General features: G+C 53.9%; 1 protein-coding gene across 1 annotated transcript in view; it reads right to left on the reverse strand.

Moving 5' to 3' along the window:
* The window catches only part of LOC138814269 (zinc finger CCCH domain-containing protein 4), a 33,216-nt gene that overhangs the window by 4,388 nt on the left and 14,896 nt on the right, over window positions 1–13,932 (reverse strand). The window contains exons 2-12 of the mRNA XM_070003277.1: window positions 12,154–12,373; window positions 11,787–11,897; window positions 8,935–9,154; window positions 7,754–7,908; window positions 6,884–6,980; window positions 6,656–6,795; window positions 6,110–6,217; window positions 4,651–4,762; window positions 4,130–4,239; window positions 1,928–2,292; window positions 1,428–1,771 (exon numbers count right to left, since the gene is read on the reverse strand). Of these exons, the coding sequence (XP_069859378.1) occupies window positions 1,428–1,771; window positions 1,928–2,292; window positions 4,130–4,239; window positions 4,651–4,762; window positions 6,110–6,217; window positions 6,656–6,795; window positions 6,884–6,980; window positions 7,754–7,908; window positions 8,935–9,154; window positions 11,787–11,897; window positions 12,154–12,373 (1,982 nt within the window). The remainder of the gene's footprint in view (window positions 1–1,427; window positions 1,772–1,927; window positions 2,293–4,129; window positions 4,240–4,650; window positions 4,763–6,109; window positions 6,218–6,655; window positions 6,796–6,883; window positions 6,981–7,753; window positions 7,909–8,934; window positions 9,155–11,786; window positions 11,898–12,153; window positions 12,374–13,932) is intronic.

Raw genomic sequence — 13,932 nt, forward strand, 5'->3', positions numbered from 1 at the left:
TCCCAGTGCCAATGGGCACGGACACCAGGCCTGTCCCGTCTCGGTCCCTTCTGCCTCCCCCAGTCTGGATGCATGCAGGGACGGCAGGGGCCTGCCTGCTGGGAGGCAGCAGGAAGGGTGAGGTGTGGAGAGCCACTGGTAAGTGCTCATGACGGACGTGGGTGGATAGGGCAGTGTGTTCTGAGCAAAGGCTCTGATTTCAGGCAGGGAGCAACAGGTCCTCTGGGACCAGAACCAGGAGAGACCGACCAGGCAGCTTTCGCTCCCCCACAGATGGGACCTGTCTTAGTTATCCGGGATGAACATTAGCTTTGTGGCTGCTCTGTGATAATTAAGAAAGAAAACCACTGTGCCGGTGTGGAAGCACTGGGGAGGCTGAGACAGGAGGATCACGAGCCTGAGGCCAGCCTGGGCTAGGTCTCCTGATTTGGTCTCCTCCTGCTGAGCCTTACCCATACCACCTAGGACCAGGCAGGCCAGCACCTAGCTCCTGGCATCCTGATTTCTCTCTTTACCCTGAAGCCTTGCTCCTCACCCCGAACACCAGTCACTTGCCAAAAACAAAGGGGCCTTCTAGCCCACAGGTTCACAACCTCAACAGCGCCTTCGGAGTTTCTGCGAGGCTGACCATCGGGTGTAACTCACCACTGGCTCCAGTAGGCCTGGCATGCCACTTCCGGTACCCCACCTCCAAGCTCTGCTTGCCCTCCCTCGCCAGCACACATAAGGTGCCATGGGTCCTAAGGCACAGTGTCAAGCTACCGGACCCCAAACTTCCTCCAAACTTCTGGCTACCACCTCATCTCCAGAGCAGGCAGCCCAGAAGTGTCCTCAGTGCCCCCTCCTCCATCCTTAGTCTACACAGCAAGGGGGAGGCAGCCACGGTGAGCTCTAGCCTTCTCCCTCAGCAGCACACGGCCACCAGCTAACTGGTACAGCCTCGGCCTGCTGTGCTGTGGCCAGGTGCCCACGGCCGCCTCCACTCTGCCTCGACCACCCTGCCCTGGCCCTCCCCATAGCAACTAGTACTGTCTTATTCTAACATGGCCAAGATGGAGAGCTGATTCACTTGCATCAAGTTCCCTCTGGGAGAACAAACCTCCCTCCCCCACCAGGCATCCAGGTGAGAACTCCAGCCTAGCCCAGGAGTGCATCTTCCCCCTTTCCAAGGCTCTCTCCTGCATCTTTCCCTTCCCGAGGCCGTTCTCCCTGGGCCTCAGCCACAGCACCCCATCATTAGGCCCTGGTTGTGTCAGCTCTCGCAAGGAAGGACAGAAGGCAGCTCTGTCCGGGACGTGTGGCTTATTTCTGACGGGGCCATGCTCTTGGCACACTAGTACACCCACGCCATGAGAACACTGGGCCACTGCATGGGACGGAGAGGAGACAGAATCTCTGTGCATGACACCCCAGGTAGAGCCACATACCTGCATCCCCAAGGAGGCCCGGCTCCATCTCCATGCCTTCCTGCGGCGGGTAGAAGTTCTCGTAGAAGTTCTGGGCCGGTGGAATAGGAGGCATCATTCCAGAGTGCGGGGAGTCTCCAGGACCATAGGGCATCATTGGGGGGCCGCCAGGGCCCATGGGTGGGCCAGGGTTCATTCCAGGACCCATTGGCATATCAGGGTGCATGTCAGGGTGCATGTCAGGGTGCATGTCAGGGTGCATGTCGGGATGCATATCAGGGTGCATGGGACCCCCCATGGGCCCTGGGGGTCCCATGTTGGGTCCAGGACCCATAGGCCCTTGGGGTCCACCAGGTCCTGGGAACCTAGAGGAGGAAATGTGCGCCTGTGAACTAGCTGCTGGGGAGAGGTAGTAACCCTCCCTTGGTTTGGAACCCAAGCCATGTCCCCAGCCAGGGGCTCCAACAGTGCCTCAGAGAGGTGGTGCCGGCCTATGGCCTGACGGGGACCTGGGCACTCACCTCACGCCCAGCTTCTCAGCCAGCTGTCCTGTGGGCCGCACCACAATCTCAAACAAGGAGGGGATCTTCTTGTTGTACATGTCCTGCTGTTGCTGCAGTTGCTGGGGGGACAGTGGCTCGTGCACTGGCATGGGCATCTGGGGGGGCCCCGGGGGCGGTGGAGGGGGTGGAGGAGGAGGCGGGGGACCTCCCTGCATGGGCCTGCCGTTGGGAGAGGTAGGGGCTGGGGGGCCCGGGGGCCGAGGAGGTGTGGGCAACAGGCCCACACCAGGGGGAGGCTTGGGCAGGGGGTTGATGCCCTGCTTCTTCAGCTCTTCCACTTCCTTCTCGTCCTCGGCACCCGCCTCAGCATCATCAGCCAACATCTGCAGTGACAGAGGGTGCGAAACATGATGGGAAGGCTGCTGGAATGGACCCTCGGACCCTCGTCAGATAACCATGCGTAGCCTCCTCCCCTGGGCACAGGGCACCTCCCACCATGTGGAGGTCACCTCCCTGCAGAGCCCAATGCAGCTTCTCCTCTTCCTTCCATTCCCAGGCATTCTGCCACACAGTTGTTGGGTACTCCTGTTTAGTGTCACTGTGGGGTGCCTATCACCCCACTCTTGTCTCCTGTGAGCTCCCTCAAACCATCAATCCTTTTTACTTGGTTGGAAATGCCCTGTGCTCTTTTCCTGAAGCTTGATCCCCCTACTTAGAATCTCCAATATAATGAGGATGACAGGTGGCAAGTAACTCATGACCTGTTGGTTGTAGAGATAAGATTTTGCAAACTTTTTCCCTAAGCTGGCCTGAACCATAATCCTCCTAATCTCAGCCTCTGGATACCTGGGGTTATAGGTGTGAGCCACAGGCTCCTGACTTCCATTGCTAGTTTTTTTGTTGTTGTTGTTTTGTTTTTATTGTCGTGGGGCTTGAACTCAGGGCCTGGGAGTTTTTAGGGGATGACATATGATACTAATGCTTTCAAAGGTTTGTTAGGATAAAACAGGCCACCTTGGTTTCAAATTAGGCATTGAATGCAATGATGTCCCATACAGATAGTAAGTGCTAGAAATGGGACTGAGCTGAGCTGAGTGTATACAGCATGCCTATAATCTTAGTACTTGAAAAACTGAGTCAAGAGGATTACAATGAGCACAAGGTCATTTGGGGCTACTTCACAGGTCCCCATCTCCAATAAACCAGAAAGCTAATTTTTAAAAAAGAATTGTTTGGGGCTGGGAAGGTGGCTCAGTGGTAGAGCGCTTGCCTTGCATGCCTGAGGCCCTGGGTTTGATTCCTCAGCACCACATAAGCATAAAGAAAAAAGCCAGAAGTAGCGCTGTGACTCAAGTGGTAGAGCACTAGCCTTGAGCTAAAGAGCTGAGGGACAGCGCCCAGGCCCAGAGTTCAGGCCCCACGACTGGACCCCCCCCCCCCCCAAAAAAAAAAAAAAACAGAACTGTTTTTAACACACAAAGCAGAAATGAATGCCCTATTGGAGCACGCACAAACTCTGAACATCCAGCAGGGGGCAGCACTGGGTCAGACATTGGGTCCTTTGGATAAGAAGTGGGGCTGCCAGGACTTGACACAGGATGTGAGTTCTGAAATGGTAAGTATTTCTAAGGGAATGTCAAAGGTGAGCAGTGGTCAAAAAGTAGTGAGCACTGTCACTTCTGCTGCTTCACAAGGCAGGGCCTCTGAGTGGCTCTGTCTCTGCTGAAGAAACAGCTTGCTTGGTGGCCTCCTGTCTCCAGCGGTCCTATCCTCACCCGCAAGCTCCATCTGAAGGACCCCTTCCCTCCTGGATATCAATGTGTTGTGAGCAAACACAGGGCCTAATTCAAGCTCCCTAGGGAGGACATCAAGGACTGTCAGATTGTCACCTGTAAGACCACTTTGATTCCTGCCTGAGCTAGTCACCTCTTCTTTGCAAGGTCCCCAACAGTTACAAAGAAACCCTCATCATGTCTTCTGCCTTCTTGTTCAGGAAGTACTAAGACCACAAGGCCTGTGGAGACACACCAGCACGTGCTTCCCACACGGCTGCCCACAGGGGACACAAGCAGCTGCCCTGTGTCACACAGGGTCACCACACCCTTGCAACAGCCCAGCTCCAGGTGATCGAGACTGGGAATTCTGGTACTCCAGAGACCAAGGCAAGGGAGGGGCAGCAGGCCTTGCTGTCAGCTGTGCCTCGGGCAGCCCGGACATTACCTTATCCAACAGCTCTCTGGTCTCCTCGGTCAGCGGGTCGTGGGAGAACATGCAGTCGTCGCCGTTGATGCAGTTCCCAGTCGTGTGGTACAGCTTACACGGGAAGTCACGTTCATGGTGGATTAAGGCAAATGCTTCAGCTCACGGAACCCACCCTCAGGCACAATCCAACCCCCATTCAGAAGCCCAGAGAGGTGCAGGAACTTGCTCAGGGTTACAGTGGGTTGGAAGCAGACTGGAGGTGAGACATGGTTCCCAAAACTCCTTCCTGTTCAGCCCACCAAGCTGGCCCTGGACGTGAGGCCTCGGACCCTCATCAGGGGAAGGGTGGGGAAGTGACTCCCCCAAGGTTACAAAGCCCATGGGGGAAATCTCAGCAAGACAGGGGCACTGGACAGGATGTGGCAAGTTGTGTCTCTCTTCCTCTGCAGAACGAGACATGGGCCATCCTGGGGTAATGAGGGAGTATAATGGGGAGTGGCGGTTACCCGCACCGGAGCAGACCGGGTGGGAAAGGATATCGTGCATATAGGGGCAGTTCTCGGCTCTGGCACAGAAGCCGGTGATGTAAAACTTGCACAGCTCCCGTTTCTTTGGCAGTTCGATGTCATGGCTGAAATTACAGTGGTCTCCCTGGAAGAGAAGCACTGAAAGGTAAGAGTGCCACCAGCCTGGCTCCCTCCTGGCTGCAAGGGAAGTCCAACTCTGTTGCTGAGCATGCACAAAGGGTTTTTGTTGGGATGGCTCAGGGTGGACAGGGTGCCCCCACACTACAAAGGCCTTCATATAGCACTGCCAGCTCCCAGGACCTATCCTCACCCCCTCTGCAGGGCCTCGCCACCCTATGCTCCCTTCCCAGATGTCTGCAGCTTCCTTCTGCCCGCTTTGCCTTTCCTCCTCTCATCGCTCAGGTTTACTTCTGCTGACTGGAACTAGGGCTTCTCCCCATCTGCACTCCAGGCCCACATTTTGCCCTTCCTAACAAAACCTTCATTTTGTTTGGGGACAAATGTGCCTAACTCAAAATACTTAATACCCCAACTTTCCTTGAAAATGTAGCCAATGAGATATTGGCAAAGTTCTCAAGGACTTTTCCAGAATGGGGGGGAAAAACAAAGAAAGAAAAACCATCCATTTTTCCTACTCCTAGGTCTTCTGTGTGATGGCCTGAAGCACGGGCACCGCAGGATGTGTAAAGCCAGTAGAATTCAAGGCGAGTGAGTTTGGGGGACTGCAGGCCATTGCCCTGACTCAGAAACAAGCTCCCACGCCCAGGGAGATCCCTGTCCTGAGAGCCGGGCATATGTGCCGCAGCCAGCAGTTAGGGCTCCTCTGTCTGCAGCTGCCAGAGGTAGGAGCAGGGTGTGTATCCACTTCCTGCCTGTCACTATGAAGCTAACTTTTGCCTTGTGAACAGCTGGTCATTTTTGTTTATATGTACTTCAACTTTCCTGGAGAATGAATTGTGACTCCAAGTAATGTTTTCACATAACACCTTGGTCAGAAGCAGCATTCTTAGGACACCGTGCTTCCATACCTGGCCTGGCCATTTGGTGGCAGTAGCGGCCAGCTGGCTAGTGACACACAGCACTGCTTTCCTGCAGGCCAGGTGGAGACTGAGACAGCTGGAGCCCGGTCTCCGAAGAGCAAGGCTAACCTGATTTCCCCCCTTTTCTTTCTGGCTGCTTTGATGATTCCTGATAAAACTTTGAAGGTGAACAACTTCATAAGTATGTCACATCTCTGCAATACCAACTGTCATTAATACACATTAGGCTAAACAGAAATGTTGGCCAAAATGCACCCCTAAAACCAAAACTCCCCACATGTTGTCACGTCCTGGGACTGCTTGACTCAGAAGGGAGTTCAGTCTTCCAGGACAGCCAGCATCCCTCGACACCAACAGAACAGTCATCACACGATCACTCCACAAGGCCCTCACCAGAGGCTGCACACTGGGCGCTCTACCCTGCTCCTTACCCATGTGCACCGCCCTTCCACGAAGTACTTGCAGATGACTTTGCCTTTCTTGTCGGACTGCTGGTGGGGCTTGTCGTGGTCACTCCTCCGGTAGCCTCCACCACTGTCCTGTGAGGCCAAGCAGGTGAGGGAGAAGGGCATGAAAAGGAAGGCAGGAGAGTTTGGGATGTGCAATCACAAGGACCCTGGGGACAGCGCTGCCTTCCTGGGGTGCTCTGATAGGAGAAGCTCTGGCCTCTCAAGTCTCGGTGCCACACACCTGTGCACAAATGTACTCTTCCTCCAGCAGGTGGCCAGGGCTTCCCTCTAAAACTCTCTCAGGCTATCTGGGCGCCTCCTCTAGAACCTTCTAACCCTGAGACTCACTGAGTGTGCTGCAAAGGTGTGCTTTAAACAGAGGGTCACACCACCTGCACGGCCCTCGGGGATGGGCTGCTGGGGGCAGGAAACAGGAGAAGCCCACAGAATGCCTCCTCACAGGAAATCAAGTCCACGGTCTGGGCCACAAACACCAGATCAAAAGGAAAAGAGGAAAAGTCCACTCACGCCCATGTCATCATCGTAGAAGTCTTCATCATCGTTCATCCCACCCTTGTTCATCCCTCCTCGGCTGCCGCCTCGTCCTCGGCCCCGGCCCATCCCCTTCCCTCGACCTCGGGAGCCACGGCCACGGCCACGATTTAAACCTGAAAAGGGGAGAAAGAAGAGATCCATTGCTCTTCCTGGGGCCCAGAAGCCCAGCCCACACCCTACCTCCCATGCCCCAGGGCCCACCTCGGCCTCGGCTGTCCTTGGACCGGCGGTACTGGTTCAGTTCTTTGGAGTATTCATCGTACTCATCGTCTCCCATTGGCTCCTCACCTTCTCCATACTGGAATTCCCGAGAGGCAAAGAGAACAACAAAAATGCCTTCCCTACATACACTCTACCCACTTCTGGAGGACAGGGGACCCATGGTGGGGACAGAGGGGCCACCTCAAGGGCAGGATCCCTCATTTCCTCCAGGTAGCCTCCCTCCAGCTCCACCAGGCACAAGGGAGAGCGATGAGGCTATAGAGAACTGAGGTTCAGTAGACACTGGCAAGGAAAGGGCACCTTGCCTTTGACAGGCAGGCACAGGACACAGCGTATGTGGAAGTACACACCCAACTGTACAGACAGAAAAATATTTCTAGGGGCTGGGAAGGTGGCTCAGTGGTAGAGCGCTTGCCTTGCATGCATGAGGCCCTGGGTTCGATTCCTCAGCACCACATAAGCAGAAAAAAAAAGCCGGAAGTGGCACTGTGGCTCAAGTGGTAGAGCGCTAGCCTTGAGCTGAAGAGCTGGGGGACAGCGCCCAGGCCCAGAGTTCAGGCCCCACGACCGGACCCAAAAAAAAAAGAAAAATATCTCTAGATGATTAGGAAGTGTCTGTCTAAGCACAGAACTTTGGCATTGCCTAACATCTGATTCTTTTCTATTTCAAACAATGTGAAGGTTTTCTCTACTCCAAAATGAGCTTTTCTATACATATCGATCTGCAACTCAAGACTTCCATCCCTTCAGGATGCCCACGAGTCCCTCCACCTCGGCCCGGCCTCCCTCAGTAGCTCTGGCAGCGGAGGGACCACCACTTGTGCCCACCAGAGCCACGCAGGCGCTTACTTCCATCTCTTCCTCATAGAAGTCCTCTTCATCCTCTGGGTGGTCTCCTCCCATGGAGCCTCTGCCCCGGCCACGGCTGCCCCTGCCCAGGCCCCGGCCTCGTGCTCCTCCTCGGCTTCCTCGGCCTCGGTAGCCCCTGCCCCGGCCTCGGCTGCCTACAGGGTGAATGGGACAACAAAGCTGCAAATCCCACCACAACGAAGAAAGGAACCTGCTTCCTGCCCTTCAGCTAGCAACGCCATCTTCCTCCTCCTCCATCAGGAGCCTTCCCAGGTAGCCCAGCCAGGCTAATAGTGCTGTCTCCTCAATGGGGTCCCTTGGCCTCGGGATACAGGGCTCCTCCATCACTCACTACCCTGCCACTCAGCTGCCCCACAATGAGCACTTGATACGTGGGTGGGATGATGCGGAGAATAAAACACCTGACACCAAACACTTAAGAGGAAAGAAGGACTACAGAAGACCCCACCTGTCCAAGATGACATCATGCAGCAATAGGACTGGCTGATACAGTGAAGTTAATGTGTTTCCTGTCACTTTGTTGACATGGTACGAGACACAAAACTACACGGTAGCCTGCCTTCCCCTCCCATGGACAGCACAGGTCCCCAAAGCAAACTCTGCCCCTAGAGGTGTCCTACAAAAACAAATGAACACCACCCTAACAGAACAATCAGCTGGGACTTAGACAAGGATCACAAGCCTAAGAAACTGAGCCAGAAGATTCCAGAAGGAGACTTAGGCTGGGGTCATTCTGCCAGGAGAGACAGACTGGGCTGGTCTGTCTGTGGAGCAGGGCCGTCTCTCACCCACTGTCCTCCCGAGGTTCAAGGTCCAGAGGTGTGGCAGGTGCTGGGAGAAGAGGACTGAGGAGAGTGCAGTCAGCTGTCCCTGGTAGGCCCTCTTCTCTCCCCCACAGCTGACCAGGAAGCTAACTTCCCAAAGCCATCCTTTGGCCACCACAGTGGTCCTCTCCCAGCTTCCTATCTGCCTGGAGCCATCCCAAACACCTTGCAATGCTTTTCCTGTCCCCATGAACCGTGCCTATCCCCAAATGATTGCCTGCTTCTCCTCCAGGACTCGAGGCCCATTAAGAGCCTCACAGTCGGCCAGGTTCTACACAGCTGAGCAAGCCCCTGGCTACCGCCACTGTGGCCTGGGGGGAGCTGCAGGGCACTCACCTCGTCCCCGACTGCCCTCCTTGGAGCGCCGATACTGGTTCAGCTCTTTGGTGAAGTCATCATAGTCCTCCTTGCCCATGTCCTCCTCCTCGTCCCCCTCGTAGTCCCCATATTGCTCATTCTCGTAGTCCTCGTACATGCCATAGCCCTTACTGTCCATCTTGGAGTATGACTTCTTGGGCAGCGGTGCAGAGTGTGATGAGGAGTACTGCTGGTGTGACTGCGAGTCAGAAAGGGGAGGAGGCTGAGCCGGCGCCTGGGGCCTGGAGTCAGAACCACACAGGTCCCCTGGTTCCCAAGGAAGCAACCCTCTGGTATCTCTACTGCTCCAGCAGTACCAACTGTCTCCAAATACTGTTGGTAGTTCTTCCCAGTGGGCGGAGGGCTGTGGTGGGCATTGACCCCACCATCCCCAATAAAGCAAAGAGAAGGGACATTTCCCATGATGCAAAATAACTACATTGGGGTGTAAGAAGGAGGGTGCTCTTCAGTCTCAACCTTCCTAGATATGTTGGGGGCAGCTAACAGAAGGGCTGGCTTTGCGCTGCAATCCTCAGATCTCAGCCTACTCAGTAGCATGAGCCACCAGCAAGAGCCCAGCTGTTCTGGTGGGTTTGTTTTGTTTTGTTTTTGCCAGTCCTGGGCTTGAACTCAGGGCCTGGGCACTGACCCTGAGCTTCTTATGCTCAAGGCCAGCACTCTACCACTTGAGCCCCAGCACCACTTCTAGCTTTTTCTGTGTATGTGGTCTGAGGAATCGAACCCAGGGCTTCATGCATACAAGGCAAGCACTCTACCACTACGCTCTATTCTCGTTATTTTTTTTTTTTTTTTTTTTTTTTTGTCGGTCGTGGGGCTTGAACTCTGGGCCTGGGTGCTATCCCTCAGCTCTTCAGCTCAAGGCGAGCGCTCTACCACTTGAGCTACAGCGCCACTTCCGGTTTTCTGGTGGTTTATTGGAGATAGGAGTCTCACGGTCTCTCCTGCCCGGGCTGGCTTTGAACCGCGATCCTCAGATCTCAGCCTCCTGAGTAGCTAGGATTACAGGCGTGAGCCACCAGCGCCCGGCTATTCTCGTTATTTTTGAGACAGGGTCTCTCTTTTTGCCTGGGCCAGCTTAGCCCATTACCCTATTTATTTTTATGTTATTTATTTTTTTTTTTTGGGTCCGGTCATGGGACCTGAATTCTGGGCATGGATACTGTCCCTCAGCTCTTCAGCTCAAGGCGAGCGCTCTACCACTTGAGCTACAGCGCCACTTCCGGTTTTCTGGTGGTTTATTGGAGATAGGAGTCTCACGGTCTCTCCTGCCCGGGCTGGCTTTGAACCGCGATCCTCAGATCTCAGCCTCCTGAGTAGCTAGGATTACAGGCGTGAGCCACCAGCGCCCGGCTATTCTCGTTATTTTTGAGACAGGGTCTCTCTTTTTGCCTGGGCCAGCTTAGCCCATTACCCTATTTATTTTTATGTTATTTATTTTTTTTTTTTGGGTCCGGTCATGGGACCTGAATTCTGGGCATGGATACTGTCCCTCAGCTCTTCAGCTCAAGGCTAGCACTCTACCACTTGAGCCACAGCGCCACTCCCGGCTTTTTTCTTTTTGCTTATGTGGTGCTGAGGAATCGAACCCAGGGCCTCAGGGCATGCAAGGCAAGCGCTCTACCACTGAGCCACCTTCCCAGCCCCCATTACCCTATTTATACATCAAACCTAGCTGGGATCACAGTACCCTCCCTACCCCTTTCTGCCTATTAAAACTAAGATGGGTTCTGATTAGTTTTTCTCCGCAGATCCCTGGCCTCAAACTGGCATCTTCCTGATCTGAGCTTCCAAGGAGCTAGGATTAAAGGCATGACCACTCAGCCCAGATTTAAAAGGTGTTACTAAATTGAGCCTGGTGTGCACAACTGTAATCCTAACATAGGAGCAGAGAGACAGGGCCAGAGACCATGTCTCATACACAATGACAAAGTGCTATCTTTTCAACCTTTTTTTTTTTTTTTTTTTTGGGTCCGGTAGTGGGGCCTGAACTCTGGGCCTGGGTGCTGTCCCTCAGCTCTTCAGCTCAAGGCTAGCACTCTACCACTTGAGCCACAGTACCACTTCCGGCTTTTTTCTTTTTGCTTATGTGGTGCTGAGGAATCGAACCCAGGGTCTCAAGCATGCAAGGCAAGCGCTCTACCACTGAGCCACCTTCCCAGCCCCTCAACATTTCTTTATCAAAAGGTGAAACCCAACTCAATCTTTCTTATGAGTTTTCTGGTGGAGAGTAACATATACAAACTAAACAAATAAGTTCATCTTGTACTTAAGTTCAGAAATGTAATGGGGTGTTTACCTTCTAATTGTGCAACCTTTGATATAATTTACTCTCCTGGTCATTTTTTTCTCTTGTCCCACAGGTCATGTGTAAGCAATGCAAAGACCAGTGACACACAGTCCTGCCATGACTGCAGGGAAGGCTGGGCACAGAGAGGGTGCCAGAGCAAGCCTGGGGGAGATCAGCCGCTGCCTGGGCGCAGATCTGAAGGTTCGAAGTCACCAATCGATAGGGATGAAAACAATACCAGGGGGCTGGGAAGGTGGCTCAGTGGTAGAACGCTTGCCTTATACATGCATGAGGCCCTGGGTTCGATACCTCAGCACCACATAGGCAGGAAAAAAAAAAAGTCAGAAGTGGCGCTGTGGCTCAAGTGGTAGAGCGCTAGCCTTGAGCTGAAGAGCTGAAGGACAGCGCCCAGGCTCAGAGTTCAGGCCCACGACTGGAGCCCCTCCCCCCCCCAAAAAAAAAAGAAAGAAAGAAAGAAAACAATACCAGGTGTCTCCACGCACAGAGGCTGGGCAGCACTCACCGGCACGTACGGGGGGCTGTATTCCCGGTACTTGCGATGCCCCTTCTCGCTGGGGCTGAAGTCGGAGTCATCGGAGAAGTCGGAGAAGTCATCACTGGAAGAAGCATGGCGCTGCAAGGACAGGGGAGGAGGGAGTGAGGCTGCTGCAGGTCCTCCGGGCACGGTCCAGCCCCGGGGCCCGGTGGTGCCAGGGACATCCAGGTGTTACTGCAAAACCTCACCTAGGGGCACTGAGTGGCAATGGAGCATAAGCTATCGACTCCACTAAGTCTGCATCCGCTTAGGGGCAGGAAAAGCCACCACTGTTGACAGCCCCCTCGCAGGTTGTCAGGTGGCCCGTGCCAGTGACTAGCCCTCCTGCACCTACCTTGTGCTTGGATTTCCTTCTCTTCTTGGACCTCCTCTTCTCCTTCTCCCGTTCTTTCTTCCGTTTCCTCTTCAGCCTCCGGTGAGACTTTTCCTCGTCTGAGTCACTATGGTGCTTGTCCCCTTTCTCTTTCCGGCTCCTCTCTGGTCCCCCTGGGGCATCCTGCGTCTCTTCAATCCCGTCATCTTCCAGTTCACCTTCTTCCAGCTCCCCATCTTCCCTAAAAACCAACCCCAAAGCTGATGTGAACATGGGCTAGGAAGCAAACCCTGAGGACTCTGGGCTAGTGAGGTTGATGGGGTGACGCAGGCCACAGGCTGCAGAAACCATCACTCACCCGCCTCTATGAAGGACCCTGCCTACAAGCCAGGCTGTAATTCCAGCACTCAGGAGGCTAAGGCAGGGCTGTGAATTCTAGGCCAGCCTGGGTTATGTAGGGTGCTCCATGGTAGCCTGGGTTGAGACCCCATCTCAAAAAGAAGACCCTGTCCTGGAGTCTAACATGACTGGGAGGGGCATAGGTGGGACTCATTGGAAGATTGCCAGCAAGCAAGGGCTGTAGTTCAGTGGTATAGCACTAGCCTAGTATGTGTGAGGCCCTGGGTTCTAGCCCCAGCACTACAACCATCAATAAGAAGTCAGTACAGACACTGCTGCGAACACAGAGTCCAATCTACACTGGAAATCCCAATGCTCTTCTTAGAAGAAAAGCAGCAGCTGTGGTGCTCTGATAAGTAGACTGAAGCCTCCCTCTCTCTGAGCAGACCAGGAGCACCTGGCACCCTCTCAGCTATTCCCCTCCTGGGGAACATGGACTGGCACCACACACAGGGCACCCTAGCCCCTGGAGATGCTCAGCAAGCTGGGCATGAGCTGTGCACAGTGAGGAAAGGCCCACTGCTGTGAACCACTCACAGGCAGGCCTAAACCCACCAATGGCCTCCAGAGAAGTCCCATGACAGCGTTAAGTGTTATGGGCTGACCCTGCTCTTTTCCCCTTTGCCTCCAAGTATTTCTCCAGGTTCCCTTCTCAACTCTTCCTTCCATTGTCAACTTCCCCAGTCACCCCCATGCCCAGTGCTTTGAGACCTGACCTGACCAGCCAGCTAGCCAACAAGTCCCACCTAACTAAGCTATAGGGGGTGGGGGTGGGGGGAGAAGGGGGCAGGGAGGGAAGGAGGGCGGGCAGGTGAGGGGTATAGGTTAAGGAAGGGACAGGTGGAAAAAGAATTCAGAGTTCAAGCCAAACCCACAGATACAGTTCTCAAAAGTACAGGACTTGGTAAAGAAAAAATAACAATTTTAAGTTCCCAGAGATCTGAAGATCGCAGTTCCAAGCCAGCCCAGGCAGGAAAGCCTGTAAGACTCTTATATCCAATTAAATCATAAAAAGAGCCTGAAGTGGCACTGTGACTCAATTGGTAGAGTGTTTGCCTTGAGCTGAAGAGGCCAGGGACAGTGCCTAGGCCCTGAGTTCAAGCCCCACAACTGACCAAAAAAAAAAAAAAAAAAGGAATGGCACTTAACACTAATAATTCTATAACACCAATAAACCTGAGAAGCTGAGATAGTAAGATCTTGAGTTTAAGGCCCGCTTAGGTTACAAAGTGAGACCCTGTCTCAAAACAAAATAAGAATTGAAGAAAGGGCTAGACACCAGTGGCTCACACCTATAAATCCTAGCTACCTGGGAGGGTCTAATGGGAAGATCACAATTGGAGAGCAGCCTGGTCAGAAGTTTGTGAAATCCCTTCTCAACTGAGAGCTGGCAGCTGTTAG

The sequence above is a fragment of the Dipodomys merriami genome, unplaced genomic scaffold (genome assembly GCF_024711535.1).
Source record: "Dipodomys merriami isolate MVZ:Mamm:240054 unplaced genomic scaffold, mDipMer1.0.p SCAF_106, whole genome shotgun sequence".
Taxonomy (NCBI): Eukaryota; Metazoa; Chordata; class Mammalia; order Rodentia; family Heteromyidae; genus Dipodomys; species Dipodomys merriami.